The 25,967-nt window shown below is 33.7% G+C and overlaps 1 protein-coding gene across 1 annotated transcript; it reads right to left on the minus strand.

Moving 5' to 3' along the window:
* Window positions 1-17,499: 17,499 nt before the first annotated feature.
* LOC149528525 (uncharacterized) lies at window positions 17,500-24,944 on the minus strand. Its single transcript, XM_089808042.1, has 6 exons — window positions 24,588-24,944; window positions 24,180-24,315; window positions 24,005-24,061; window positions 18,136-18,273; window positions 17,960-18,054; window positions 17,500-17,706 (listed from the first exon to the last, which is right to left on the minus strand). The coding sequence occupies exons 1-6, from the start codon at window positions 24,942-24,944 to the stop codon at window positions 17,500-17,502; spliced, it is 990 nt and encodes a 329-aa protein (XP_089664168.1).
* Window positions 24,945-25,967: the final 1,023 nt, after the last annotated feature.

A 25,967-nucleotide genomic window follows, 5' to 3' on the forward strand; every position in this document is an offset into this window, starting at 1 on the left:
ACAGAGTTGGTTTAACAACCATTTTGTAAATCCTCTAACAAGGTGACAATTCAATTGAATTATTCTAAAGACCTCTAACCAGGCCACTCCTAACAGGGTGATTAAATCCTCTAACAAGGTCACACCTAACAGTGTGTATTGTAACCTTTAACAGGGTTGGCTCCCAATAGGGCTCATTTCAGAAGAGTGAAAATTGGTGACTAGTTACTTGGTGGTTTTTTCCATATTGGATTTCCACATTAAATTTGGTGTCTCTTGTGTTCATTTAGTTAACCTTTGCATTCATATTAATAACTTTGAATGCTAGATGATCAGTAACTAGTTAACTTACCCAGTTATAGTATTTATACACTATTTCCCAAGTATCTACAGTAAGTAAGCATTATAGACATCTAAGGAATTTTTGAAATTGGTTTTGTGCTAACTGATTCACCCCTCCCCTCTTAGTTACTTCATCTATATTTCTAACAATTGGTATCAGAGCTTTTGGTGCTTTCAGGAAAAGATTTCAAGGATCTAATCTAAAGATCAACATGTCTTACAAAAGGGAAATTCAAAGACTTAACAAGAAAAACTTCTCGGCATGGCAAGGACTGATGAGACTTCATCTAGCATCCATTGGTGATACAGGACTAAAGTACCTTGATGAAAAATATGCAGACCCTTTTGGTACATTATCTGTCAATGATATTGTTGAAAAGAGGACTCACAACATTATGATGGTAGATATAGCATCTGCTCTGAGTTATGAAGAATTTGATGACATCAAGGATTAGAAAATTGCCTTTGAAATCTGGAACAAGCTAAAAGAAATCTATACAGCAGATGATAATGTGAGAAGAGCCAAAGCAGAAAGTCTAAGAGGACAATTTGACCAAATGAAAATGAGAGAGGATGAAAACATTGCCAAATATGTTGAAAGAGTTAAAGTATGTGTCAGTGCAATCAAAGCATCTGGAGGAGATATCAGAGAAGAGATAGTTATAAGTAAAGTTCTCATAACATTACTACCAATCTATGCAATTAGAGTCTCTGCAATTCAAGAAAGAAGATGTGAAGCAAATCATAAGATAAATCTAGAAGCCATAGTTGGAAGATTGACTAGATTTGAACTAGACAACTATGACAACTATGTTCTAGCTTCCAAAAACATTGAATCAGCATTTGAAGCCAAGCTTTTAGTTAAGAAGAAAAGCAAAAAGAAAAAGGAATCTTATTCAAAAAGTGAAGATGAATTAGACCAAAGTTCAAACAGTGATCTTGAGGTGATTGAAGCTCTACTAGCAAGGAAATATTCTAGAGGCAGAGGAAAATATAAAGGTAAAGTTCCTCTAATCTATTTTTCATGTGAAGAAGTTGGTCATATTGCTCCTAGGTGCCCAAACAAGTAGAAAAAAGATGAGAAGAAAGATTACAAGTACAATGGCAAGAAAGACTTCAAATCCTTCAAGGATAAAGGTAAGAAAACATGTTTTATGGCCAAAAATTCTAATGATTCTAATGATGAAGAAGAAGATGAAATCATCTACATTGTTGTGAAAGATGAGTCTGATAATGATGAGGAAAAGGCACTCATTTCTCACTTGAGAAAAAATGATACATGGATCATAGATAGTGGTTGTTCCCATCACATGACTTGTGATAAAACTAAGTTTGAATATTTTGAAGACTATGATGGTGGCAGTGTAAGACTTGGTAACAATGAACCTTGTTGTATAAAAGGAAGAGGAAAAATCTCTCTAACTAAAGAACTTATATGTGATAATGCCTATTGGGTAAAAGGACTAAAGCATAATTTATTGAATGTGGCACAACTACTCAATAATGGATTCAAAGTAGAATTCATGCATGGAAAAGAAAGATTGCTGGATGACAAAAGAAAACTGATTGGATCAGGCACTCAAACAAAAGGTAACTTATTTTATCTTGAACTTGGTGAATCTTCATGTTTTATTGCTCAAGTCAAAGAAAGTTGGTTATGGCATAAAAGGTTGTGTCATGTCAATTTTGATAATTTGGTGAAGATAAGAAAATTCAAGAAACTAAGAGGCATTCCTAACATAAAAAAACCTGAGGTCAGTCTATGCAAGAATTGTCAGATTGGTAAAATGGGAAAGACTAGCTTTAAAAGTAAAAACTATCAGTCTAAAGATATATTAGAAATTGTGCATACTGATTTATGTGGACCCATTGGAATTGAAAGCTACACTGGAGAAAAGTTCTTCATTCTTTTTGTTGATGATTACTTAAGAATGATGACTGTCATGTATCTAAGGAACTAATCAGAAGCATTTGAGAAATTCAAATGGTATTTGGCCAGAGTAGAAAAGGAAACAAGGAAAAGATAGAAATGCTTAAGGTCTGACAGAGGTAGAGAATTCATTTCACATGAGTTCAATAACTTTTGTATTGAAAAAGGAATCAAAAGACAAGTGTCAGCCCCTGGAACTCTTGAGAAAATGGAATAGCTAAAAGAAGGAACAGATCTATCATGGATTGTGCAAGAACCTTAATGATTGAAAAAGGCATTGCTATCAAATACTAGAAGGAATCCATCAACACTACAGTTCATACCTTGAACCGAATACAGCTAAAAAGGTACTCATTCAAAACTCCCTATGAGCTATGGTATGGCTATAAACTTAATGTAAGTTATCTAAAAGTATTTGGAAGTAAATGTTACATTTTGAAAGAATCTAGAAAAGGAAAATTTGATGTGAAAAGTGATGAAGGAATATTTTTGGGATACTCTTGAAAAAGTAAAGCATATAGATGTTTGAACTTGTCTACTAACAAAGTCATGGAAAGTGCACATGTGAAAGTTGATGAGTTTGCAGAAAGGACTGAAGAAGAAAGCAAAAGGGAACAGAAGATTATAGAAGTTTTGTTTTCATTGAACCTTATACAGTACCAATCAATCAAGAATCTTCTACTCCCGAGTCATCAATAACTAAGTTACAAGAAGTTCAAACTGAGCTACAAAAACATGAGTTATATTCAAATGCTATCGAGCAAGGGTCTACTAAGCCTGAAGGACCCAAGCCAATATCTACCAAGCCAGAACAGCCAGAACCTAAAGTTGAAATGCAAAAGGATAACAATGAAATTCATTCAAAAGGCAAAGAACGTGTATTAGCAAAATATGTCAGGAGACATCATTCGGCAGATTAGATCATTGGAGGAAAATCTAAAAGAACCATGACAAGAAATAAGTTGAAAGGTACTTGTTTACTTGCTGATTTTGAACCTAGAAATATCAAAGATGCATTAGGAAATTATAGTTGGATTGAGGCTATGTATGAAGAGATAGAGTAGATAGAAAAAAATAAGACATTGACTCTTGTACCCAGGCCTAAAGATAAAAATGTGATTGGAACTAAGTGAATATTTAGAAACAAGTTGACTGAAGATGGTAAGGTATTAAGAAACAAAGCTAGACTAGTATGCAAAGGATATGCTCAACAAGAAGGAATAGGCTATGGAGAAACTTTTGCTCCTGTTGCAAGATTGGAAGAAGTTAGAACCTTATTGGCATATGTTGCTCACAAAGGATTCAAAGTTTATCAAATGGATGTCAAGTCAACATTCCTCAATGGTATACTGGATGAAGAGGTGTACATTGAACAACCTGAAGGTTTTGTTAATCTAGATAAAAGAAACATGGCCTATAAATTACACAAGGCACTATATGGTCTGAAATAAGCTCCTAGAGCATGGTATGAAAGATTGCATAACTATCTTATTCAGATTGGTTTTCAGAGAACTAATGATAATAGTAGCTTGTATATAAAGGAAGGACTAGATGATAAGATTGTCTTGGCAGAAATATTTGTAGATGATACTATTTTCATAGGGAATGATGATCTTTGCAAAGAATTTTCAGAACAAATGAACAAGGAATTTGAAATTTCTATGTTTGGTGAGATAAAATTCTTTGTTGGTCTTCAAATTCAACATAATAGAAATGGTATCTACATCACTCAATTAAAACACATCAAGGAGCTATTGAAAAAGTTTTGTATGGAAGATTGTAAACCAGTTGGGGCTCCTATGTGTACTGGATTAACACTTAGCAACGAAGATGAATCAAAAGAAGTAGATCAAACCTTGTATAGATCTATGATTGGAAAGTTGCAGTATGTAGTTCATACTAGGCTAGATATTGCCCTTGCAGTTGGTATTGTAGCAAGATTTTTAGCAAAACCAAGAGAAAATCACATGATGGCAATCAAAAGAATAATTAGATATTTGAAAGGAACTGAAGATTATGGTTTATGGTATAAATTTGGAGGTAATCTAGATTTGAAAGAATTTATTGATGCTAAAACAGAAAAAGTACAAGCTGAGTCAGCCAGCAAAGGATTTTTGTTTTGATATTAAGCTCAATTGTTTCATGGAATAAATGTAGCCGAATGATGTTTTTCAGTTACTATAACTAATATTTGAGCTGACTTGATAAATCTGAAAGGTGTATATATAAATGTTCAAGTTGTTGAATAATGTATGAATGTGGAAATGTGAGTATATGGTTGAAGAAGGAATAAGCAAATAATGAGCAAATTCTGATGAAGGATTAGATATCCTGGAGGAGCTGCAAATTTGTATTTGATCAATAAGGATCCAGTAAAGCAAAACATAGATTTGTACTCGAAAAAAGATAAGTTGCATATCATTCAGTTCATTTCATTGTTGCTTTCTAATCATTTTAATAGTGAATTTAGAATCTCTTTACAGAGTTGGTTTAACAGCCATTTTGTAAATCCTCTAACAAGGTGACAATTTAGTTGAATTGTTCTAAAGACCTCTAACCAAGCCACTCCTAATAGGGTGATTAAATCCTCTAACAATGTCACACCTAATAGTGTGTATTGTAACCTTTAACAGGGTTGGCTCCTAACGGGGCTCGCTTCAGAAGAGTGAAAATTGGTGACTAGTTACTTGGTGGTTTTTTTCATATTGGGTTTCCACATTAAATTTGGTGTCTCTTGTGTTCATTTAGTTAACCTTTTCATGCATATTAATAACTTTGAATGCTAGATGATCAGTAACTAGTTAACTTACCGAGTTACAATATTTCTACACTATTTACCGAGTATCTGCAGTAAGTAAGCATTATAGACATCTAAGGGATTTTTGGAATGGTTTTTGTGGTAACTGATTCACCCCTCCCCTCTAAGTTACTTCATCTAGATATTTCCAACAACACCAACTTATGGAAGTAAGAGATGAATTGCAGCATTCAATGAGGAGAAGGAAAAAGATGGCTATTGAGCAAAATGACACTCATTACAAAGAGTACACCAAGAGGAGACCAATCATTATTGCTATGTGAGGTGACCAAGAGGAAAAAGAAATTTGAGAAAGACAAAGTCATGATTGAAGATGAAAAAAGAACTCTAACCAACATACTAGAAGAGAAGACATCAGAGATAAATAAGATTTTTCACATGCAACTGGAAATAGTGAATGAAGTGAAGATTGCCAATCATGAATTGAATGGAAAGGACATTGAGATCACAACCCTAAAGTTATAGAATGAACAACTGAGGAATGGATTAAGGAAAAAAAAAAATTGCTAAAAGTTTCAAAAAACCTAGTGAAGCCATCAAATACTTTAAGAGACTGATGAGATCTCCTAAATTTAACAATAATACTACTAGATTGGGATACAATAGTACCAAGGAAGGAGAATCATATAAAAGTGGTGAGAAAAGAAACGAAAAAAGGTAAGAACTAAAAACCCACTTTTCATAATTGTGGAAAGTTAGGTCATACAATAAATTTTTGTAGGAGCAACAATGCAAATCAAAACCCAAAGCAAAAATTCCAGGGTTACTACCATAAGTGAAAAATGCAAGAACATCAGGAACATAAATGTAGGTTCAAGAGATTAAGCACATAGAGATTTGTAGAATATTTCCATTATTGTGAGAAGTATAGACATAAAGCATATGAATGTAGATCTGAGGCTAATTAAACATCAAACAAGTAGACAATGGTACAACAAAATTCAAAATCCTATAATTGGGATTACAACACAAGGTATAGTTGTCACTATTGTCAAGAGTATGGACATGTTCCTAAGAATTGCATTAGAATACATTCTAGAGGCAACTACAATAGATAGTTGAGTGAAACTACATGCTTTAGTTGTTTGAAGACTAGTTATATTAGTAGAAACTATCCTACTAGATCACCAGTGTCAAGTAATTGAAATAATAAAGGAAAAGAAAAGGCTAGTGTTGAGAAGGTCAAAGTGTAGATGAACAAATCATGGAAGAAGGAGGAAGATTATAGCACATCAAGTTCAAATAAGGTCACTTTATCTAATGGATCAGATGATCACATCACCCCCAACTAAGCAATCAAAAGGTATGTGTGGGACTGATATTTCAAAGTTATTTCAATAATCAGTTCCAAGAATCTGAGTTCTAAAAAGATAAAATATGCATGAATTAAGATGCAATGTATTGGTTAGAACTTGGAAGAAATTCATAGTTTTGTTAGGTTTCACAGTTGTTGTCAAGTGATGGAATTATGTTAGTAGTGGCCAAGCTCGTTGTGGTTGTTGAGCGTAGTGCAAATTATGTATAATTTGAGAGAGTGGGAAATCCTATGATAGTTGAGCTTATAGTTTTATAAGCATTAAGCATTTATTGTTGAATATCAAGGGTTATATAGTCAATTTTTTACTCATTTGTATTCATCAGAGATAGAAGAGTACATGAAGAGCATAAGGTGAATTGAGGAGAAAGATTTAAGTATTTTGCAAAATGGATTATGTTGCTACTTGTTATTATACATGAGATTCAAAATGTATTTCACTAGTGCTAAGTTTCATTGTTTGAATTTTTGTGAGCCCTAGATACATAAAATGGTGTCTAGCTTTTTTGTGAATGTTAGGAAGGAAGGAAAAGATTTTTTTAAAGTGCAACTAATTAGTAATGAAGTTAGACAACCACCCTTCCAGGCTATTCTTGAGATAGCATATAAGGGAGACCTATATTGTGTGTTATCGATGATACCACCAAAAGTCTTAATGATACAAGATGCCAAATGTTGCTACACTAGAAAGATAGGAGATGTTGGAGACATGGAAATAAGTGATGCAAAGGAGGTAATTGAGAAAAATACAAGGGCATAATGGAATAAGAGAGGGATTTCCATAGACACAATTTCAAATCCCCTAATTGACATTGTAGTGAGAGTAATTGCTCACAAATTCTTTCAATCGAGCCGATTGAACAGTGTATCATGCATCGTTGTATATTTGGGATACAAGATAGTGAAGAAAGATCACACTTATGACCTTATCTAGTTACCACTTCAACAGTTATCAAAAAACTTGGAGGCCAAAAGAAAGACAACGAGTGCACAATATAAATTTGGTTCATTACTTGTCTGCATATTCTTCTATGTGTAGAATACTTTTCCAACATTTGGTCAAATAGTGTGGAAGACCAACATGCTAGTGACATTACAAATTTCAAATCTAATTGAGCATCTTGGAGACAATTTTGAAATAGTAATGAAAAGATACTTTGAGGAATTCAAGAAGTCTATGAAATAGAGGCTAAGGATTCCTATCTCACTAGTTGAACAATACTACAATGATGTTTTCTTTCTAGTTGACATAGATTACACATATGTGTAGGCAACCGTACCTAGGGTTAGATGGATGAAGCCCTTGCCTTATGAATTCAATGGAGATGAAGCATCTACAACTATTACAACTTTATTGGTAGAGGAAGTTGGCAAGAGTATCACCTCATTTGGAATCCATGAGGAAGCCAAATCGAGAATCACCATTGATTTGAAGACATCTACTATGATAAGAAAGAATAACAAGCTTGTGAAGAATCTTAAGGAGAGATTTGGTGAACAAGGAGAGGAAGAAGAATAAGAAGATGAAAATTATGAAGAAGATCATCAAGCTGAAGCCCCATTGGTGCTCACTCAAGGCTAAGGAGAAGATCATGAAGAAAATGTTGAAGGTTTCGAGCAAGAAACAACCAGAGTTTCTTAAACAAGAGCATAAGAAGAAGCAAGTACTTCATGACATAAAAGAGATATTTCTTAATGCATTTAGTCTACCAGAGTTGAGTGAGGAAAAACCAATCATTGAGAAAATATTTGATAAGATCAAGGATAAAGACCTAGATTACAATGCTAAACTTCCAGAATGGTTAGAAAAGAAGTTTCACTCTAAAGTTCTTGAAAATATTTCTAGTGCTATTGCACTAAGATAGGTTAAATTAGCCACCAAAATGGAGGATGTGAAAAATGTGTTAGAGAATATATTTTCTCTATACACTAAATTTTGTGATGTGAATTCATTCACACAATAAGTATAGAGGGCTATTGACCAGCTGTAATGAGATCTACAGTCCACAAGACAACATTGAAACTATCTCTTGGTCAAAGACAAACTCATTTTTTAGAGACTACTATCTACTCAAGGTAAGCTAGCCACACTACAGACACAAGATGCTAACATAAGGGCTCCCTTGATTAGTATCCAATCCATGTTGACCCTACACATGGAAGTATTTCATAAAGAACTAGCCTTTTCTGAAACATTGATGAAGAAAGATAATCAACTTTCAACACATGATGGCCTAGTTGACCTTGCTACCCAACTAGATGTTCAATACCACTCTCTAGAGGTAGCATGCAATAACTAGGATGCAACATTGAAAATAATCATAGAGGTTCACAAAACATTTTTGGACAAACACACTATCAATGTACCACCTAAACGACATAAGTGTCAAAAAATGGGGATCATAAAGATTTTGCAGATTGACAAATGCATTGTATTTTGAGTTAGGGGGAGTATTCATGCAAAAATAGGGAACATCAACCAATCAAACACTTACTCAATAGGAGTACAAAATTTAGTTATAGAAAGGAAATATCAACTCAGGGGGAGATATGAAATTTTTGTGTTATAAGGTATGTCAGTTATGTCATCCATTTCACAAATTTTGTAATCTTGTATGAGAGCCAAGTAATGTATACTGATTGTTTGAGTTATACACATAAATTAGGTTGTATATGCATGAAAAAGTGTTTTGGCCACTCATTTCAAATGGGGAGATTTTTGATCTCATTTTGGTTTTGACAAGGCAGTGACAAAATGCTTAAGTCATTACTTAATAGAACCCAGTATGTGTCGACCAAGTAGTGTCTGTCGAGAAATATACATAGTTAGTGTCAAGCACTATTATGTGAGTCACTCAAGTGTTGAGAAAGTCACATATGTCAAGTGATTCAGATGCTGATTAAAATAATGCATGTCAAGTCATTCAGGAGTTGAGTTACAACATTAAGAATATAGTGAATGTGGAGCATCAAATATTTCAAGTCCTTGTCCTCTACCTCTTCCTCTCTGATCTCTATTTTTTAAATCAAGGAAATGAATGGAATTGTTTCCCCTCTAGTTCTAAGTGCTACTTCTAGCCTCATCCTTATTCTTTTGATCATCATTACAACCTCCATAAGATCATCTGCCATATCTTCCACCGCGACCTCTTCCACTATTCTTGTTATCAAACTTCTTGCATAGTTTCTCTTCAATCGTTAGGGTAAACTGGTATGGCTCCTCAATATTGGTCGCTCAAACAAGACTCATCTCATCCTGAATGCTTTTCTATAATCCATTAACGTAACAGTGACTTTCTCCTTATCAGCTTCTGCATGGCCGGTTCCAATGAGAAGTTGGTAGAACTCTTCAATATACTCTTGAACAAATTTTCTCGCTTGCTTCAACCCTTGCATTTTCTTCAATAGATCAAGCTCATAATCTATGAGAATGAATTTTTGCTTCATTTTAACTACCATCTGATCCCATCTAGTGATTTTTTCCTTTCCTCTTTTATTTCGATCCAACTGGATCCCCTTTCACCAGATCTTTACATCACCCTTCAGTTTGGCCTTCATAAACTTGACCCTATCTGAATCTTTAATATCTTCATATTCAAACTACTCTTCCAATTCTTAGATCTAGTCGATCAAATCCTTTGGGTTGAGATTTCCCAAAAATGTAGCAACATCAAACTTAGGTCTTTTTCCAATATTGGAAATGGCCCTAAAAAGTCTCACCTCCTCTGGGTTAAGAACTTCCTCTACTGCATTTGGGTTCACATTTCCTTCTTCTCTTTCATCCTCACTTTCATCATTTCCTACAACAAGATTCATTCCTCTATGAATCTATTATTGCATTGCTTGAATTTTCCTCTAGAGGATTCTAAAATCCTTAGGTGTAACACCTTTGACTCTTCCATCATGCTCTCTTCATGGACACATTTGTGTGCTTCCGTTGAAACTCTAGTGCAAGCTACCTCATAATTGGTGATTTGTCTACATGCTCAGCCCAAACCATAGTATTAGTGCGAACTGCTTCATAGTCGGTGATCTATCCACACACTCAAGAACTCTAGCTCTTATACCACTTGATGAAGGGTGCTCCCCTTAATACCATAAACCATAATGGAAAACAAAAACATAACAACAAATGTGAGAATAAAATATGGACTTCTTATTTGTACCACAAATGTAGAATTACATAATTCAAAAGTACAATATGCTAACCCACACGGGCGCCTTCATTACAATAATTTGCAAGAAAAACTGTGGACTATCACCCAGAGCTGTTCTAGACAATGTTTAGGCCTTTCCTAAATAGTCAATTTTATGTCACCCAGGAAGGTTCTAGACATTGAAACTCAATACCTAGGGTTGAAAAACCCTAACAATACATATAGAGTCAATCAAATACATCTTTGACAATTATTTTAGAAATTTTGGGTAACCCAACTTTGAAAGGCCATAACCCACGAACTATTACTCTGATTGGCTATTATAAATTTTTTTTTGAAATGCTAGCTCATGATCTACAGGCTTGAAGCAATGCAAGCCCTTTGTCAAGTTTTCAAACCTCATCCAGGCATTCTAAGGCCTCCAATATTGAGCCTAGAGATTTTCCTACAAATATTTCTACAAAAAATCCACAGTAATTTCTTTGATACTTAAGCTAGAGCAATGAGATTTTTATGGTGGGCTTATAACTCTAAAATGAACCTTCATGTAGAAAATGAGGATATTTTGAGCTTGTATGAAAAAATTACTAAAAATAGCAAGTTACCATAAATAGTAACAACTTTTTCTACTAGTCCTTATTAAAATAGAAAATACTTTTGGGTGATGCAAGATTGCTCTTACACCCAAGATATGCTTGCATCAAGTAATATGGATACAAAATAGCAAGAGAATGTTATTGTAAGGAATAAGCGATTTGATAGCATACAAGGTAAGATCCTAGAAGATATTTACAACTAGTTACTGAATAGAAAGATGAGAGTACTAGAAGAAGATGCCAAACTAAGAGAGAGCATGATTAATAAATTGTGTGAAGTGAACATAAAGGAAGATTCAGACAGAATTTTGAAAGACATTGGACCTTTCCTAAGAATTAAAATAAGAGCTATTCTTCTTATGGGAGAAAATTATGAGGAAGTCAAGAAAGAAACAAGCAAAGCTATAATCAAATACATGATTTCCATGCCTAGCATCAAAAAGGAGAGTGCACAGCCACATTTAGCAAGCCCAGTCTATGTGGAAGGCAATACACCATCTAATGGTGAGGAAGAAGTTGAAGAGGTGCAAAAAACCATGTTTGATACAATATGCACAAATGTGAGAAATGATATGAAGACATTAGATGTATGCATCAAGGAATTGAGGAAGACTATTGATGAAGGTAGGAAGTTGTATGGACAATGTATACCTTTGACAATCAGATCAAGGGTCAAATGAGCAAGCTTTGTAAAGTCACCACCAGATTGCAATCACTAGAGGTTGCCATTGAAGATATTGGAACTGAAGTGGAGAAGTTTCACAATGCAATTAGATGCATTGAGATTAATAAAGAAAATATAATGAGAAGGTTCTCTACTCTTAGATAAATTTTGTCACCCAACTTCAACATTTTGCAAAGGAAATTGGAGTAGTGTCTTGTAGTTAAGGCCTCCTATGATAAATTTTACTATATTGACTTGAGTGCGGTTGAATTGGCATCCTATGCACTTTGCACACTCATTAGTATATCTAGCATAGTCAAGGAGAACTGGAAGAAAGATCCAGAGAGACTGAAACTTGGTTTTGTAGAGTGCTTTTCTAGAATTACAAGTTGATCAAGATAGCCAAAACAATTTTGTAAATAGATTTTTGACACCATTTTCATTGATGTCAAAGGGGGAGAAGTATATGTAAGGAAAATTGTGTATGCATTGAGGAGAAGTATATATATATATGTAAGAGGGAGTACACATATGTATTGTTGTAAGGAGTGATAAGGAATGTAATGATCCATCAAAGCATGAAGAAAATATTTTTTGTTTTGAAGGCAATTTTTTTGTAGTTGTTATTTTTTATTTTTTTTATTTTTGCATGCCATTATTTTAGGACCTAGTCAATTTTTCCAAATGTTTCCATCAATGCCAAAGGGGGATATTTTTGGCAATATGGTTAGATGTCTAAAATGTTATCATTTATGGCAACATGTATTCAATATTTCATTTATGTATTTAGAGTTAGAAAATTATGTGTTAGATAATTTGTAGTAGTACAGAGATAGATGTGATGTGTATGAACAACATACTTTGAGTTAGCTCATGCATAGTTGAGGATAGCTATATGGAAGTTTCATGATGATGTATGCCAATCCACAAACTTGTACAAATTGTAAGATGCAAGTTACAGTTGATTTACTAGTTTAGGTATTTAATAGAGTAGAACAAAGCATATTAGAGATATGAGTTGTATGACTGAAGGAATTATTTTGGTAACAAAACAATAACTTAATCTTGGTAAGATGAAATCCAAGATTATATTTGGGCAATCATGTAGAAGCATGAAGGCCAATAGAGCATAGTTTTATAATTAGCAAGGTCTATATGAAGATCTTATCTTGCACATATAAGAGTGTGTTGTGCAAGAGATAAGTGTTGATGCGAACTATTATGAAGATAGTATATATGGTGTTCAATATTTATATGATGCGAGATCTAAAGTGTAAACAGAGAAAGTGCAAGATACAACAGTAAGACAATAATGTATGTATATCTATTCTTGTGAAGGAACTTAATTGTATATGTGCATGTTAGGGCAGTGGGCTCTTCTTGCATACATTGTATTTGATCTACCAACTCCTAATAGGATTGAGGCTTTTAATAGGGCCTAGTCCTCTAACAAGGACTCGAGACACTATATGTATTTCACTAACTCCTAACAGGGTCAATATCCTTAACATGATTCTTTTGTTTAGTGGATCATCTTGTGGGTATCATCCCCACCAGAGTTTTCCCTTGGCCACGGTTTCCCTAGTTAACAAATAATAGTATAATGATTTCTCTATGTGTATAGTTATATTTACTATTCAACATTGTTGGTTTACTTTCGTATGCAAGTTATAAAGTAATTAACAATATTCAATTGTGGGAAAAATTTTGTAGAATACTAATTCACCCCCTGACCTCCCCTCTCAGTGTTATCTATTTCTAACATGAACTCCTCCCAATGCTAAGAAAAATGAATCTTTCTAGCACAAGGACATTTCTATTTTGAGAAAAATGTACATGCTCTTCCTTGTGATCTTCACCCTCATACTCTAGACTAAGATTGATTAGGGGTAACTTGCATTTTTGTAGAGCTAGATGCCTTATATGGTATTTGCTTGATGGCTTTGGGTCTAGCCAATAAACCTTGACCACATTTTTGTACTCTACAACCTCCAAATCCTTATGGACAACAAGGGTTAGCTCTGATGTTATGACTAGTAGTGTGCTCTCCTTTTGTTGCAACTACTCATTCTCTTCATATGGGAAAGATGACTTTTTAGATAGACATGAGGCCTTAAGCTCATAGAAATCAATCTCTCCCATCCACTGTGATGTCCCCATGTCACAATAGTCTCTATGATGGCTTAAAGAAGAAAGAAACTCTTCTCCTTGGATTGTCTTCTTTATTGTGATATTCCATGTAGGCTAAGGAGAAGCCTCATGCACACCAATGTGTTCCTCCTCAAGGACATAGATATCCTTATGACATTCTTCCTCCTTAACCTCCTACCACAACACACATTCTTCAATTATTTGCTTCTCTTTTGGTATCTTTGATGTGGGCAAAGATATATCCACTTGTTCATCAACAACAAAGAAGGTAAAATAGTCATTCGAGGGCTTACAACCATTAACATGTGGAGGTGTCTGAAGTATAGATTGAGGACTAGGGGAGCTTGGAATAGAAGTCTAAGTAGGACTTCTCTGTCTAAAGCTAGAAAATTTTCTCCTTGGAGGCTCTTGTGCTTCAATTTCTTGCATTTGGACAAGCTTGAGCCTTGCCTCCTCCTCATATTTCCTTTGTCTTAATTCTTCCTCCTATTGCAACCAAAGGAGGGCCTACTGAGCTTCATAAAAAATATCAAAAGCCTCAGACACCATGCTATAAACATAAGGGTCATTCTCCCACATCCACTTTTCATCCTAAAAATCCTTAATCCAAGAGGTCATAATGAGCATAACATAAGGAAAGTCCTCACAATGTGTATTTGGGAATGGATTTTCAACATGGCTTAAATTTTTTTCAACGTTAGCAAACTTGAACCCCACACTATTTGAATGATCCTATAGCTCAAATAGCTTTGTCCTGAGGTCACTACAAGGATCTATAAGAGATTTAGTAGGTTAGCCATTTGATGTTGCAAGGTAAACCAAACTCAAGGAGGAGTCTACATATAGGCTCGATTGGTTTTTCCTCTCTTGCTACTTTTGGAACTCTTTGCCTATGATGAGCTTAGAGGGGGAAATTTTCACATATTCATGGCCATAAAGGAAAATGATGGGTTTGAGTAAAATCAGCCTCTTGGTGATCTAGGTAATCATATTGGTCATAATTAGGGTGTGGCTGAGATAGAGGATGGGAAGGCTGAGGAATAGCCTCTTCATGATAAGGGGGAAATTGGGAGTAGTATTTGTATGAAGGGAATCCATGATAAAGCATTTAAACAAGAACCTTCATAGAAATCCTAAAGAAACATAAAAACATAAAAATCATTTATTCATACTAGCACTTGATCTATTGAAATAGGAAGATGCATATAGCCACCATGGTGTTTGATTTGAATGCCTCTAAAGGATGATGTCATTAAGAAAAACACCCAATTTCTCAACGAATGGATCTTCAAATTGGCTCACCAACAAACTTATGAACTGAAATCTTGTTGTATTGGGCATGCGGAAACCTATTGACAAAAATGTCTACACCCTTGCTTGAGGTATGACCCTTAAGAAACCTCGTGTAACATGGAGAAAACCTCCAATTATCAAACTTGTACTCTGAGGTTGAATCTCCAAAGAAATTTAGCTTCCTTACGATCACGATGCACCTACACTACCACTTGAGGAGAATAGAGGAGGATTTCATGGAAGAAAATGCTAAAAGGGAAAGGGGGTGATGCACCAAATTGAACTTGGTTACCATCTCTACCTAAAATACACATGACACCAATAAAATATCCAACATATACATTTCCTAATCTTATACCATCCCAAATACATATATGAAGGTTATAATTTAACATATGTTGCAGGAATAACATTCACAAGACAACAACTACTAGCCAAGTAACACAACATATAAGATAAAGATGGAGACAAGAATCACTTAACATAGGGCAATAAGAATATGTCCAAGATATTTGAATATAGAAAAAGGTAAAACAAGATATTTCATTAATGCATGGTAAAATAAGAAATTACAATTGTAGAGCATAAGTTGCTGCAAAAGAACCAAAGAATAACCTAGAAAATATTTACAACTTTTCTCTTTAAAGAGCTCAAGCATGACCCATATCTAAACTTGAAGTTCAAACCCCAACAAGGTTGGAGTTGATTTACAAAGAAAGCAATAAATTTCATATTAGAATAAAACTTGATCTTGAAGTGCAACTTGCCATTTCAAATGACAAGAACAACAAAAAATAAACGCACCTAGCGTAAGAGATTAAATCCCAAAATATTTGATCATTATATGCATTAAAGAGGCATGGAGATGCATTGACATCATGTAAAAAAAGATAAAGAAGTTGCTTAACATTAAATGAACTATCCTTGTAACATATCATGGCCGCAAGAAGTCTATTCGTGTTGTTGTGAAAACAATGCGAGAAGGGATAACATCCAACTTGGAAAAAGAAGAGACCGAGCTACTCAGCCAAAGAATAGACTAAACTAGTACCTAAGCTACTCGGGAGAAGAACATATAAAGAGACTTAGAAAAAAAACACTAAGGATAACATGACTAGTCAATAGATAACTAATGTGTTACCCTAGCAAAGAATCTAGACCATTGAAGATCTCTTAGATTGGTTATATGTGGGGCTAAATGGGGGAAAAAATAGCCAACAATAACCACAATCATTAAAGGAAAGAAAAGTAAAGTTATAATTAAATTATTTTTTTTTACAAACAAAGTGATAGCTCTAGTAGAAGCTATTGGTACCCACCTTGGATTTGTGGATGATGAAAAATGACAGTAACTAGTTAGGATTTTCTCACTCCACCAATCATTGTAACTCCAACTGCATCTTTTTTAGGCTCCAACACAAGTTGTTTCAACTAATATACATATTGATCTAATCCCACCAAGTACCCTACCTTATTAGGTGGACATATGGATTAATCCTTCTCTCAAATTTCATTTCTTGTTTTTCTTCCATTAGTTTTTTCAAAGTATCCTTAAGATCTTTATTCATAATATTTTGATTCAAGAATAAATTTCAATTCACTTAATGCATCTCAGACAGAGAGCCTTCCATATGTAGACTACTAATCTATAATTTATTTCTTTCCAAGTGCTATGTTCACTGTAGAAATATTCTACATGAACTTGTTGATAACTTCTTGCAACATCAAAGCTTTTTTTGCCTCCCCAAATCTCTCAATAATATCTAAGTTTATCCACTATCAGTACTACACTTTTGGCTTGAATACACATCAGGTTCAGAAGTCACACTTATTCCTTTTATGGTGAGTTGATAGTCAATTCATACATTGTATCGATGGTTTGTGAGAATTCATTAACAACTTTTCAACAAAAATTCTACAAAGTTTGAAATAGACAAGGAAGAGAGAAGTGACATGGTAAAAGGCACATGTGAATAAAAAATTTTAAAATGATTCACACCCAGTTTCCATTCAAGTGGAATTGAAATTCATTTTCCAAAATTCTACCTTTTTAGATGGAAGATTAAAATGATGGTTTTGGGGGTGAAGGAGAATTAACAAATCCCTATAATATTTTCATGTATTCAAAACAAACATAGAATATGTTGATTCCCATATTTGACAAGGACAATTCCATCCCATTTCCAACCCAATTCCACCAAAGAAAAATGCCCAAACATAAGGTCAAACCAAACAAAAAATCTACAGTTACTTCTTAATGCCCTTTTTCTTCCTCATTGTGGTGTCCAGGGAGCTTCTCTTTGATCTTTTCCACCAAATCTTCCTTCTTCCCCCATTCTTCAAAATTTTCATGAGAATGTTCTTCCTCTTTCTCATGTCTACAAAGCTTTAACTTGTCCTTCAATCCACCCTTCTTTTTATTCTTCTTATCTCCCTTTTTACCCTCTTCCTTATTACTAGACTGCCAACACATTCATTTCCTCATATTACATTCCAATAAAATGAAGTAGATATTAAATGGATTGTACATTCTCTATATGAACAATGAAATGAATCTATGCTTAGTAATTAAAAAATAGGATGCAAAAGTAGGATGTATAGTATTTTGAAAAATTAGGCACACATAACAAATAGTTTTTATGCACCAAAAAAACATCTAATTAAAATTTGAAACTACAATATATTAGGGAAGTGAGTAGGAAACAATAACTTACAAAGCTGGTGGAATAGTTATTGTTACGATGCAACTTTACCATGACACCCTCTTCATGTTTCTTCTCCTCACCTTTTCCATGGACTTCTCTGTCTTCTACATTTCCATGAGACATTAGAGCAAGTGTGGGGTGAATATTGTCAATGTGATTGTACACATGCACAAGGCGAATCTCACCTACAAGGCCATGAGACATGGATATAGGATGAGCCTTGATAATATGGCCATACACATGGTGAGTTTCACTTATGCCAATTTGATCATAAAACACATGGTTACAGTGAGTGTTTCCTACATGTCCCTCCTCATGAGGAGCTACACTCACCATGTGGCACACCATGACATCACCATACTATTGAAGTGTGTCATCTTTCTTTTTACCAAACAAGACAAATAGCCCATGGTCCTAATGATTTTATGTATTTTCCTCTGCCATTGCAATATAAAGAAACTTGTCATGAAATACAAACTCAACAAAAGGAAAGAATAGGAATATCAAGAGATGGGAAATATTTTTGAGTGGCTGATTAAGTTAGAAATAGAAATGAATGCTAATTTATAGGATTTCATGAGCAATGCAATTAGGACATGACTTGTTCATGCCACTGAAAAATATTTGACTGATGCATGACATTCATATGTTTGTAAAATAAATATCAACAATATGTAGATAAGATGTGGGTGGGCCAATGGGAGAAATAATAAAGTTGCATGTTGTCTTAAATATTGTCTTTAAGTGTATGTCTTAAACTATCGTCTTAAATGATTATCTTATAAAGACAATAAGGAACGACAATATTATTATCTTTTAGAGATAATTTCAATTATGTGTTTATAGAAACGAATATACCTTTAGTCTCACTTATTGTCTTTCTTAAGATGATTAGAGAGATAGTATAAAATAATAAATAAATAAAAATATTATTAAATATAAACACTAATATATTTAACTAATTCATGTTAGAGCATGATGGACTCAAACCACCATCTCGCTTCTTGTAATACAAACACTTTTCCAATGATCTAACACCTTTTAAAATAAGAAAAACTAAAAGTTTAAGGTCTTGCAAATATGAGCTACAAGATGAGGGGAAGACAAATTAAGTCAATGAGTAGAAATATTGGTGGTGATTTGAGACTTACATGGATAGAGAGTGCTAAGTTTTTGCATGTTCAAATCTTGCACTAAAGGTTGCTAGCTCACCATACAAACATTTGAACAAATTACATGGTACTTAACTTGTTTTACTTACAGACGATAAAACATGATTTTAAATGTTGATAAAAATAAAATTAAAAAGAAATCACAAATCTAAATTCAACCTAATTCATTTATAAAAGTATACAATCAATATCAAATTAGAGTACGTGCCTATTCATCTTTTATAAGATTTCTTACAAATGTTTTCATAGTACTTTATCTATCATAGATGGCTTTTTGATGATTTTGTAATTGTCTAACTAGTAGAGCATTTATAAGAACCACACTGGTATTAAATTCATGTTAATACCAAGTTCAAACTCTATTAAACTATCACGCTCCATTAAATAACTGCCATGCTTTTATCAGTGTATCTCAATAAATTGACATTTAATTGCCCCCTCTTTAAATTACATGAAACAAAGGTTAAGTTTTTTTGATATATCATTGGTTGATTTTTGACAAGGCATGTTAGGATACTAGCAAATAAATGTTTAAATAATACCTCATAGAAATGTTTTCTCATCAAATGTCTCAATTTTAGAATATAAGAAATATATTACTATGAATATAAGCAAGGTAAACTTTAAGAAACCCCCCTCCATAAAAAGATAAAAAAATATTGGCAAATCTTTCATTATTTTGAAAAACAAAATTATTTCTTTCGGCGAACCACTAAATTTTTTAATTTTAAATATTATTCATTTTGGCGATTATTTAGAATCATAATTTTTTTTATAGAAAATATTGGCAAATCTCAATAATAGTAGGAAGTTCATTAATCACCATGGAATATTACAAATCAAAATTGTCATTACATTATATTTTAAAGTAATAGGGAAAACTAAATAAATGTGATATATCCCTAAAATAACTAATAATTATGATAATTATTGGTGAATTAATTTTAATTTATCCAAGAAAATATAATATTTAAGTGAATCGAATCTAATCATGTATCAAATATTGTGGCGAATCTTTGAGTTTACGTTTTTAAATAAAATAAATTACTAAGAAATTTTTAATATTTTGTAACTAAATTTTATAAAAATGTGGCGATTTAGATTGCATCAAATCTTAAATTACTAGCCAAATTACTAGCCAAAAAATTCTAAAATTAGCCAATTAGCAAATATTAGCCACAAAGAAAAACCTTGAATATGAACATACATATAATTTGTGACATACAAAATTATAGCTTAAGGACAAATCATCAATTCCATTTTAAACAAGTTACATCAAAATCATATAAATAAATAAAAAATTAAGACAATGAAGCACAATAGAGAAATAATAGTGCATAATGAAGCAATTCGTTATAGAAGGTTGGCAACCAAGGCTCTATTTTTCATCTCAAACATGTGTTTGTAGTAATCACAAAGAAAAAGTTTGGAATGGAGAATTGGCTAAACATGTAGAAGGGTTGTTACCTGGACAACTTTCAAAGCTTTCTGAAGGGTGAATTGATGAGTTTGTTGTGGAGCAAAAGAAATAAGGACCGTACGAAGGAGTATTCCAAATGAGACTTAGAAAGGATTATATAGAGTTTTGTGTGATGCATAGCTTCAACTTTATTAATTAGTAAAAGCTTTGTAAGTGGAGCATAACTTACTAAATGGTGACTATATCGAAGAGTATTCCAAATGTTTGTTAGAAAGGATTGTAAAGTAAAAATTAACATTTTCTTTTGCTTTTCAAATTTACATGAAAGTAAATTCTAAGTCTTAAAAATGATTATATAGAGGTTTGTGTGATGCATAGCTTCAACTTTACTAATTAGTAAAAACTTTATAATTCAACTTTATTAATTAGTAAAAACTTTGCAAGTGGAGCATAACATATAACTTACTCTTGAATTGTTTATTTTTAGAGTCAAACCGTCAAACCTTAAATACCAAAGGGAAAGGAAAATAGTATATTTTAACACTTATAAATTCAAAAAAAACACACACAATTTTGAGCTAAATGTATAATAACACCCTTACAATACTACAAAAATGAAAAGCTTACGAATTAACAATAGAAGTTTCAAATCCCTTACGAATTTGCTAGGGCACGAAGGGATCTTTTTCATATCTTTAATGTTTGGTATCAGTTTGTCTTGGATCTGATAATGCAGTGAAACTTATCGAAACATTCATTGTGCTGTTCTTCAGGTGAACAATAATGTCAGCTTCTTCTTTGAGTCTTTGGCATTAAGAGCGGAACCGAAGTTAGTGTAGACAAGGAGCGAGTTAAAAATAGATTGACCCCTAATGCCTGTGTCAGATGCCAATTGCATCAATCTTTTAATATGGTGCTTGTCGTTTCTATCCACATCCTCCTGGTATTTCCATTTTGAAAGCCTTTTGTTCCAAGCACGCATTCACAACCTCTACAAAGTACTCCATTTTGAAAGCCTTTTGTTCCAAGCACGCATTCACAACCTCTTCCCCTGATGAATTCCCACCCTCCTCCATTGGGTTTTTAACAACATCAAACATAGACATAAACATTTTGTCAATGTCAGATCATTTGGAACAACTAGCAAAAAATTAAAGGGGTTTCTGGCATTAAAGACTCCCCGAGAAAGGGAAGGTTCACTTGAAACACCGAATCAAACATGAAGAAAAGCCTGAAGCAAATCCCTTGTAGTAGGTTTCCTAAAGAAGTTAAAGAAACGGCTGAAGCTCCACACGGAGCTGAGAAAACTTGGGATCATGAAAACTCCTCTAAATGTTTGGAAAGTGGATTATAGACACATTCTAGTGCTAATGCATAATAGTACAAATGCAGCTCCTCACTTCCGTAGCTTGAAAATTGAGCAAAACTCAATGTTATCCACTCCACTAATCTTACTACATAGCTATTGGGGATATATAGATAACCTGTCTTTCCGAGCTATCAGTATCAAAGTGCATTCACTTTATTATGTCTAGGACATCAATGTGGCTAAAACTTTAGTTTGGAAAAATCCAGTAAATTGTAATGAAACATATTCGTATAACTATGTTGTATTCTAGAAAAAGTTGAAGTAAACATGATTTGAGCTCATCAATTAAAAGAAAACAAATACAGATATGATAAATTGCCTTTACTGTCAAATGTTAAGGACCAATTTTGCAATGCATGTCAAATGAGTCATGCAATGACCTGCACAGTCAAAATCAATAGTCAATCAGCTTGAATTTCTATACAACATAGTAAATCTTGACAATATATAGACTATCCTTGTTGCAATTATGTTGTAAACACAACGCATTTCCAGCAGTTGGCTCACATACTTTGCTGAAATCAAACATGGTTAATATAGAAGAACATTTATTAGGAAACCAACATGGTCATCAAAGTGGATGGAAATTGAACTGCAAAAGAAACTTAACATCAATAATAACGGAGGAGTGTCTTCTTTGGGCTCTTCATTCAGGACAATTGTGACTAAGAAAAGTTATTTCGTCTGTTTTGGCCACAATCACCCCTTCTAATTACCATTTTAATTTTTCAAATCAATATGATGATAAAATTCTTATTAAAAAGATTTTTCCATGAAGCTTGATGATTTTTTGCCCAGATGTCTTCTTCAAACTACAGTAGAATGTTTTTAACATTAAAATGATCTTAACGCCAAAGAAATACGCGTGTGCGGCATGCAAACCTTGCAAGCATTGACCAACACATGTTTGTATCATTCATACAAATCATTCTATTCGAGCACACTATGGTTACCATTAATTAATTATTAATAATAACAAGAATATAATGGTTTTCACTTGTTAGATGCTCTTCATCATCTTCGTGCATAGGACAACTCCAAGAATATAATGGTTTTCACTTGTTAGATGCTCTTCATCATCTTCGTGCATAGGACAACTCGAGTTAACTTTTTTACTATGCTATGTTGCCCTAGATTTTTGGCTGACATCAACTAAGTCTACTTGATGATAGTTGTCTAGTTAAATTTCATGGCATTGCTCATGTTCTAATTAGCTTGAATTTTTACTATTTCTTCTTTTTTAGCCTCATCAATCACTATATTCAGATAAACTGTAGTTTTTAATATTACATTTTATTTGTTTTTTACATATTTAGACAATACGTATTAATGCATGCAATAAAATCTAATTAAAATTTTATTTTAAACCTTTTTGTTGGTTTTCAACAATTTCTTTTATGCACTTTCCTAAAATATGGTAGTATTTTCTACAACCCTTAATGCTAATGACTTATCATGAGAGTATTATTGCCTTCCTTCTATACATTAAGTCAGGCTACTTAAATTAACCTGATTCAAATCAAAAAAACATCTAAGCTCATAAGTAAATTTCATGTAGCTTATCTTCACAAATTAAATGCTCTCCATGCCATTTCGCATTGCATTTCATCACCTTCACAAATTAAAATCTCTCCACAACATTTGACATTCTATTTCAAGTTCCCGCCACTAAAGGCAGAAACTTTGGCACTTGCGCCCCTTGTTTTTTTATGATGCAGAAGCTCCACCATTTAGAAATCATTCTTTTCACGTAAGATGCCAAATGAACCCCACTCTTTTATACTTGTATGCCTTTGTAAAAATATTGCACATATGACATGTCAAAAAAAAAAACCAAAGAAAATGCATTCCATGTCTTCCAGGCAGAATTCCAATCTTGCAAACTTTTTTATTTCAAAATTTCAAAATTTATTTATTATTATTATTAATACTGTTTTCTGTTACTTCATCTCAAGTGATTAAACGCATCTCCATCTCCGTAATAAATGAGAAAAAAGAAACAAAGAGTGCTCAACAAAACATTGCAATTAGAAAAATGTAACCACCGTTACAATCTTATTATATTAATTTATACAAAAACACAGCATACATACACAGCCCATAGTATGCTTCAAACAAGAAAACGGGAAACACACGTAGCCACACTAAACCTAACATAAGGTTCAAAATCAAACCCCATAAAAATGAAAAACCAGTTTCTTCTTCAATGCTCCTTTTCTCCCTCTTTGTGGTTTCTAGGGAGCTTCTCTTTGATCTTTTCCATCAAACCTTTCTTCTCTCCCCCTTCTTCTTCAGCCTTCACATGACCGTCTTCTTCTTTCTCTTTCTTCTCTCCATGTAGCTTCAATCCACCCTTCTTTTTCTTCTTCTTCTCTCCCTTTTCATCCTCTTCCTCATCGTTGGACTGTCAACACATGCATTTCATCAGATCAGATACATTACACTTACATAAACAGTAGACCTAATTATTGGAATGCACTTTCTCCTCATGAAGAACAATGAAAGGAATCTATGCGAGCACTTGCAGAAATGAGAATGCAAAAGCAGGATGTATAATACTTTTGAAAATTCGGCATGTACACCAAATATGTTTTATGCACATAAAACACATTAAAATATGTGTTACTTTGAAATTAAGACATATTATGGAAGAAGTTATGGGCATGCAAAACTTACAGAGCTTGAAGAAGAGTTGTTTCTGCGATGCAACTTTCCCATGAGTCCCCCTTGTTCTTTCTTCTCCTCACCATCGCCATGGAGTTTCCCCTCCTCCACGTGGCCGTGAGACACTGGTGTAGGGTGAATCTTGCTGACGTGGCCATACACAGGGTGAGGCTCGCCTCCTCCAACGTGGCCGTGAGACACAGGGGTAGGGTGAGCCTCGCCTAGGTGGCCTTGCTCATGTGGAGCTACGCCTGCCACGTGTCCCTCCACAGGACCTCCATGCTGCTGATGTGTCTCCTCCTCTTTCTTTTTCCCAAACAAGCCGAAAAGCCCACGATCTTGATGCTCTGCTACATTTGAATCCACCATTGCAAGAGAGAGAGAGAGTTTGTGAAGAAATAGAAACACCCCCAAAATGAAAACACGGGAATCTCAAGAGATGTGATATACCTAGTTATGAAGTGAGAGAGAGTTGAATGTGTTCAGAATGGGGAGTGAAAGCCCAATTTATAGAGGATTTCACCAACGGCGCGGTTACGACGCGACTTGATGGAGCTGCCAGAGCAAAATTGAAATAAATGTCTAACATCAGGCGCATAAGACGTGGGCGGGCCCACCAGAACAAAGCAATGTCGGCAATACAGAACGGTTGAAAACTCTAGGAAAATTTCATGACGAAAATAGCACATAATGGGAGGGTTTAGGTAGACGCGTTTTAGTTGCCTAGCTGTTTGGACGTTGCCCACTCCCAGCAATAAAGAAAAACATGGGGGGTCTTTACTGAACCTTAGGCTGAAATTGGACCGTTATCCCTAGGTACTGGGTCCTCTCCCCTATTGCAACTATACATGTTAGAAGTGGAAATGAATATATTTAAATTTTTCATAAAGAAATGTGAATAATATAGTTATTAGTTTAAAATATTCTATCATGTACAAATAAAATTAAAATTTAAAACCATAAGAATTTTATAATAAATAAAAAAATAAAAAATATATATGGTGACAAATTATTATATAAGGATAACAATTTCTTTTATCATTTTGTCATAACTTAGCTTTGTTAGCGTCTTATTATAGGAACTACCACTTAGATTGCTTGTAAATATAAAAGCATCCCCAATCTTTTTAGTTAAAGGAACATGAGACATTTTTTAGAGCTTAATTTGAAAAGTTTTATCATTAACAACTTTCAAAGTGAGTATCTCAGGCTAAAGTTTTATGAATATAATTTTTATAGTACACAAATTGCTGCTTACAATGGGGTTAAAGCCACAGTCTTACAAAATTTGATCTTTATTCACTAAAATAAAGTATTTTTGTTGTACAAGAAGTTGAGAAAAGCTACTCTAAACTTATCATACTACTACAAGGAGAGAAGAGAAGAGGATAG

This window comes from Cupressus sempervirens, chromosome 11 (assembly GCF_028749045.1).
Source record: "Cupressus sempervirens isolate cs-2001-9-10 chromosome 11, ASM2874904v1, whole genome shotgun sequence".
In the NCBI taxonomy this organism is placed as follows: Eukaryota; Viridiplantae; Streptophyta; class Pinopsida; order Cupressales; family Cupressaceae; genus Cupressus; species Cupressus sempervirens.

What these genes read in the sequence shown, in the direction of transcription:
- LOC149528525 (XM_089808042.1), bottom strand. Translation starts at nt 24,944, where the DNA reads ATGGTGGATTCAAATGTAGCAGAGCATCAAGATCGTGGGCTTTTCGGC. An exon ending in AGAAGGGGGAGAGAAGAAAG is followed by an intron (nt 24,062 to 24,179) that starts GTTTGATGGAAA and finishes ACCTTATGTTAG; the next exon opens with GTTTAGTGTGGCTACGTGTG. An exon ending in ATAACTATTCCACCAGCTTT is followed by an intron (nt 17,707 to 17,959) that starts GTAAGTTATTGT and finishes ATGTGTTGGCAG; the next exon opens with TCTAGTAATAAGGAAGAGGG.